The following is a 6,508-nucleotide window of genomic DNA, read 5'->3' as shown; positions in this document are numbered from 1 at the left end:
TAAGATAGCACTAGCACTATAGGCTAATCGCAGTTCTGCCCCTGAGCAAGACAGTTAACCCACTGTTCCCCGGGCGCAAAAGACGTGGATGTCGATTAAATGCGGAAGACACATTTCAGTTGAAGTCATTCAGTTGTACAACTGACTAGGTATCCCCCGTTCCCTTTCAGTAATGCTTATTAGCTAGCTAACATCCCAGACCATGAGCTCAAAAAGCTACTTCCCCCCTGCTAAAGAAGAGGTCTGCTGGTCGGAGAAAGAAGCTCTGGGACTGAACATTGTCGTGAAAGAGGAAGAGGAGGAGATGACTGTCACAGTCAAAGAAGAAGATAAAGAAGCTTTTGGAATGACAGAAGAAGAGGAGAAATATATCACATTGAAAGAAGAAGACGAGAAGGCTATCACATTGAATGAAGAGAAAGATTTCACATTAAAAGAAGAGAAAGATATCACATTGAATGAAGAGAGAGATATCACATTGAATGAAGAGAAAGATATCACATTGAATGAAGAGAAAGATATCACATTGAAAGAAGAAGAGGAGATGAAAGCTATCACATTAAAAGAAGAAGAGGAGGAGAAAGCTATCACATTGAATGAAGAGGAGAAAGAAGCTTTTGGAATGAAAGAAGAAGAAGAGAAAGATATCACATTGAATGAAGAGGAGGAGAAAGATATCACATTGAATGAAGAGGAGGAGAAAGATATCACATTGAATGAAGAGGAGGAGAAAGCTATCACATTGAATGAAGAAAAAGAGGAGGAGAAAGATATCACATTGAATGAAGAGGAGGAGAAAGATATCACATTGAATGAAGAGGAGGAGAAAGATATCACATTGAATGAAGAGGAGGAGAAAGATATCACATTGAATGAAGAGGAGGAGAAAGATATCACATTGAATGAAGAGGAGGAGAAAGATATCACATTGAAAAAAGAAGATGATGTAACAGTGAAAGATGAGGAAGAAGCTTTCAGGGGGGAGGTTGAAGAGGAGGAGACTGGAGATCTGATTAACACCAGTGAGTATTGTCTTAAAAACAAAGGAATAAAGTCTGCAGTTGTGTGGTTTTAGAGGGGTATTCTACTGAAGTTATACACTTTAATAATTATATTCTGTAGGAATTGTTAAAGCTAGAAAGACTGGGGGCAACCTAGCCCAATAATGAACTAAAGCAGTCTGTTACTCCTTACAGTCCAAGGACATGCTCTGTTAATGTAATGGAACTGAGTCATGATCAAATGACTCTTGTGTGTAATGTAATGGAACTGAATCATGATCAAATTACTCTTATGTGTAATGTCATGGAACTGAGTCATAATCAAATGACTCTTATGTGTAATGTAATGGAACTGAGTCATGAGCAAATGACGCTTTATGTGTAATGTAATGAAACTGAGTCATGATCAAATGACTCTTATGTGTAATGTAATGGAACTGAGTCATGATCAAATGACTCTTATGTGTAATGTAATGGAACTGAGTCATGATCAAATGACTCTTATGTGTAATGTCATGGAACTGAATCATGATCAAATGACTCTTATGTGTAATGTCATGGAACTGAATCATGATCAAATGACTCTTATGTGTAATGTAATAGAACTGAATCATGATCCAGGGCTAGGGGCCATTCACAAAACGTTAACAATGGATCTAATGCTCCTATTTTGGATATATATTTTCCCATTTAAGCCAAAACATCTCTGAATATCTATTTTTGTAGTTCTTTGTTCAGTCTCAACTCAACATCCCATGAGAACATTATTATTATTTTTTAAAACAAACATGATTTGAAGCTCTATATTATTTGATTTTAAAATCTCTATGGTGTTATTAGGTCCCTAATATTTGAGTCAGGCCTATAAGGTAAGACGGACTGATCTGATTGAAATCTCTATGGTGTTATTAGGTCCCTAATATTTGAGTCAGGCCTATAAGGCAAGACGGACTGATTCAATATAAATCTGGAGCTTTGAGGGTTTATGAAATAGCCTCTCTGGTAATTTAATAGGTCGTGATCAATAAAACGTCACAATACGGTGCTGATCGTTCCATTTGGCTGCTGAGGGGTAAGGAGACCTCAGCTCCACTAAAACCCTTGACATCTACGTGCCGTTTTCAGGGGATTGTTAAATAAATGTTTGAAACTATTTGGTTTAAATATCATCATCCTCTTTTAAGCTCATAGTCATAACTACACATTTCTGATTATTACACATGTATCTCTATCAGAGTTATACAACAAGGAACTGCATGCTTTTCATGATCAGTAAACATCGATGGATCATGTATTTTCAGATACGCGAGGGCAGCCAGAACCATTAGCTAAGCAAACCACGTGTCGTTTAGCTTGCTTCATCAGAGATTAGGCTTTTGGAAAGAGTTTGACATCGGCAAGTCCTCCTTCTGGTAAAGTTGTCAGTCAGACCAACTGTCATCACCACTATAGATGGCAAGCAAATATAGCCATCTAGTTTATCCCCTGAAAGTTAGCTAGTTAACTAGCCATACTGACGTGATCTGTTATTAGCTTGTTAACTAGCCACATTGACGTAAACTGTTATTACATATTGACATGATATGTTATTAGCTTAGGTAGTTAGCCATACTGACGTGATCTGTTATTAGCTAGCTAGCTAGCCAATTTGATGTGGTCAATAAATCAATGTAGCCTTTCATGTTTTGTCAGGAGCCATCCTGATTAAACACCATTAAGATCCAGTATCTAGTTTAAACACATTTTTATGGGGATTTAAAAAAAAATGCTAATTAGTTTTCCGCTGGACTGTGGAAATGGACTCAGGAGTGTTTTAAAGACAATGCTGAAAAGGGGCTAATGTGAGATCATTTCGCTAGGTAGGCCTACGTGGGTTGGAGGAAAAAAATACCATAGGTCTGTCTACTCGCCACTGTTTTTAGCCGACTGTACAAAGTCTCCTCATATACATTTTTTTAGCAGATGCTATTATCCAGAGCAACCTAATCTAAAGTTTATACATCTAGATTTATAATTAATCAGAGATGTGTTGCACCACTTAATTTTCACCCTGGATTAGTTCATGTAAGTTTAAATCAACTAAACTATGGTTAGTGACACGTGTCAATGGATTCACCATAGCAACATGTTCTAATTATTTTTCTTTGGAAACAAACCAGCATGGGTCATTGCTAGCTTACTAGATATCTAGCAAAGTGAGCTTTCACTTCGGGCTAATGATTTAAAAAAATGTTAATGAGTTAGCTGGCTAGTTGAATTGTACATTCACGGATAAGCCACAGGAGCTAACATTGTGTATCGCACCTAAAATAAAGCACATGCATGGACATTTGATTCCTTTAAACTTCTTCAATCTGTAGCAGTTTAAATGAAACTTTTAAAACAATGGAGCAACAAGATTACATTTGATCTTGGATTAAAATTCCAAATTAAAGTTAGTCTAGCAGGATTACATATATCTAGGATTACTTCAAATCTAGGTTTTAAGTTTGGTGCAAGAAGATGACATATTAAAACCTTGATTTAACCCAGTTTGAGTTAACCCATGTTGGTGAAACCCACCTTAAATGTAATAGTGTTTTTATTTGCCAACAAAGCACTACAGCCACTCTGTGATAACGTGCTCTGCTCTTTTATTGAGGGATCTAGTCTAGATTAAACCTCATAGGAAGACAGTTTTATCATGTGGAGGTTTCATTCAGGTCTCATTTTAACCGAATACTATGTTTGTCTTTGACAGAAGAGAGACCAGACTCTCACAGCGGAAAGAGTCCTTCAGAAGAAGCAGCCCCAAAGACATCCAAACCAGTAAGACCACATGACTGCTCCCAGTGTGGAAAGAGATTTATCAGGTTAGGGCACCTGAAAGAACATAAGAAAACACACACAGGAGAGAACCCTTTCTACTGCTCCCAGTGTGGAAAGAGTTTTAGACACTCAGGCCATCTTAAAGTGCATGCAAGAAAACACACTGGAGAGATGCCATATCAATGCTCCCAGTGCGATTTTTTCTTTTACTCATCAGGGGTCCTTAAATCACATGAGAGAACACACTTAGGAGAGAGGCCATTCCAATGCTCTCAGTGTGGAAAGAGTTTTACCCGGTCAGGGAATCTGAATATGCATTTGAGAACACACACAGGGGAGAAGCCTTTCCACTGCTCCCTGTGTGGAAAGAGTTTTACCTGGTTAGGGAACTTGAAAATGCATGAGAGAATACACACAGGAGAGAAGCCTTTCCACTGCTCCCTGTGTGGAAAAAGGTTTACCTATTTAGTGACACTGAAGAAGCATGAGTTGACACACACAGGGGAGAAGCCTTTCCAATGCTCCAAATGTGGAAAGAGTTTTACCCAGTTAGTGAACCTGAAAAGGCATGAAGGAACACACACAGGAGAGAAGCCTTTCCACTGCTCCTTGTGTGGTAAGCGTTTTACCCAGTTAGTGAACCTGAAAAGGCATGAAAGAACACACACTGGAGAGAAGCCATATCAATGCTCCCAGTGTGGAAATACATTTTTCTCATCACGTGACCTGAAATCACATGAGAAAACACACTTATCAGAGAGGCATTTCCAATGTTCTCAGTGTGGAAAGAGTTTTACCCGGTTAGGGAACCTGAATAGGCATCTGAGAACACACACAGGGGAGAAGCCCTACCACTGCTTAGACTGTGGAAAGAGCTTTACCCAGCAAGGGGACCTGAAATCACATGAGCGGACACACACAGGAGATAAGCCTTTCCAATGTTCCCAGTGTGGAAAAAGTTTTACCTGCTTAGGGAACTTGAAAATGCATAAGAGAATACACACAGGAGAGAAGCCTTTCCAATGCTCCCAATGTGGAAAGAGTTTTACCCAGTTAGTGAACCTGAAAAGGCATGAAGGAACACACACAGGATAGAAGCCTCTCCAATGTTCTCATTGTGGAAAGACATTTTCCCAGTAAGAGGACCTGCAATCACATGAGAGAATAGAGAGGCTGTGTGTTGACATACAGTACCAGTCAAACGTTTGGACACACCTACTCATTCAAGGATTTTCTTTATTTTTACTGGCAGAGCTTGAGAGGATCTGCAGTGAAGAATAGGAGAAACTCCCCAAGTACAGGTGTGCCAAACTTGTAGCGTCACACCCAAGAAGACTCGAGGCTGTAATCACTGCCAAATGTACTTCAACAAAGTACTGAGTAAAGGGTCTGAATATTTTTGTAAATGTAATATATTTTTTTGTGTGTAGATCGATGAGGGGAAAAGCTGGTTGAGAGAATGCCAAGAGTGTGCAAATCTGTCATCAAGGCAAAGGGTGGCTACTTTGAAGAATCTCAAATATATCATATATTTTGATTTGTTTAACACTTTTTTTGGTTACTACATGATTCCATATGTGTTATTTCATAGTTTTGATGTCTTTACTATAATTCTACAATGTAGAAAATAGTAGAACATAAAGAAAAACCCTTGAATGAGTAGGTGTGTCAACATCTTTGACTGATACTGTATACAGTTGAAGTCAGAAGTTTACATACACTTAGGTTGGAATCATTAAAACTCGTTTTTCAACCACTCCACAAATATCTTGTTAACAAACTATAGTTTTGGCAAGTCAGTTAGGACATCTACTTTGTGCATGACACAAGTCATTTTTTCAACAATTGTTTATAGACAGATTATTTAACTTATAATTCACTGTATCACAATTCCAGTGGGTCAGAAGTTTACACTAAGTTGACTGTGCCTTTAAACAGCTTGGAAAATTCCAGAAAATGTTGTCATGGCTTTAGAAGCTTCTGATAGGCTAGTTGACATCATTTGAGTCAATTGGAGGTATACCTGTGGATGTATTTCAAGGCCTACCTTCAAACTCAGTGCCTCTTTGCTTGACATCATGGGAAAATCTAAATAAATCAGCCAAGACCTCAGAAAAAAACATTGTAGACCTCCACAAGTCTGGTTCATCCTTGGGAGCAATTTCCTAACGCCTGAAGGTACCACATTCATCTGCACAAACAATATTACGCAAGTATAAACACCATGGAACCACGCAGCCATCATACCGCTCAGGAAGGAGACGCGTTCCGTCTCCTAGAGATGAACGTACTTTGGTGTAAAAAGTGCAAATCAATCACAGAACAACATCAAAGGACCATGTGAAGATACTGGAGGAAACAGGTACAAAAGTATCCACATCCACAGTAAAACAAGTCCTATATCGACATAACCTGAAAGGCCGCTCAGCAAGGAAGAAGCCACTGCTCCAAAACCGCCATAAAAAAGCCAGACTACGGTTTGCAACTGCACATGGGGACAAAGATCGTAATTTTTGGAGAAACGTCCTCTGGTCTGATGAAACAAAAATAGAACTGTTTGGCCATAATGACCAACGTTATGTTTGGAGGAAAAAGGGAGATGCTTGCAAGCCGAAGAACACCATCCCAACCGTGAAGCACGGGGGTGGCAGCATCATGTTGTGGGGGTGCTTTGCTGCAGGAGGGACTGATGCACTTCA

General features: G+C 39.1%; 1 protein-coding gene across 1 annotated transcript; it reads left to right on the top strand.

Annotated features, from left to right (window-relative positions):
- The first annotated feature begins 202 nt into the window (after window positions 1-202).
- LOC139370082 (zinc finger protein 436-like) lies at window positions 203-4,904 on the top strand. Its single transcript, XM_071109398.1, has 3 exons — window positions 203-1,022; window positions 3,742-3,873; window positions 4,042-4,904. Exons 1-3 carry the CDS (start codon window positions 203-205, stop codon window positions 4,902-4,904), a joined length of 1,815 nt encoding a protein of 604 aa, XP_070965499.1.
- The last annotated feature ends 1,604 nt before the right edge of the window (window positions 4,905-6,508 follow it).

The sequence above is a fragment of the Oncorhynchus clarkii genome, chromosome 17, assembly GCF_045791955.1.
Source record: "Oncorhynchus clarkii lewisi isolate Uvic-CL-2024 chromosome 17, UVic_Ocla_1.0, whole genome shotgun sequence".
NCBI classification, from domain to species: Eukaryota; Metazoa; Chordata; class Actinopteri; order Salmoniformes; family Salmonidae; genus Oncorhynchus; species Oncorhynchus clarkii.
This window is presented reverse-complemented; position numbering and strand designations above follow the sequence as displayed.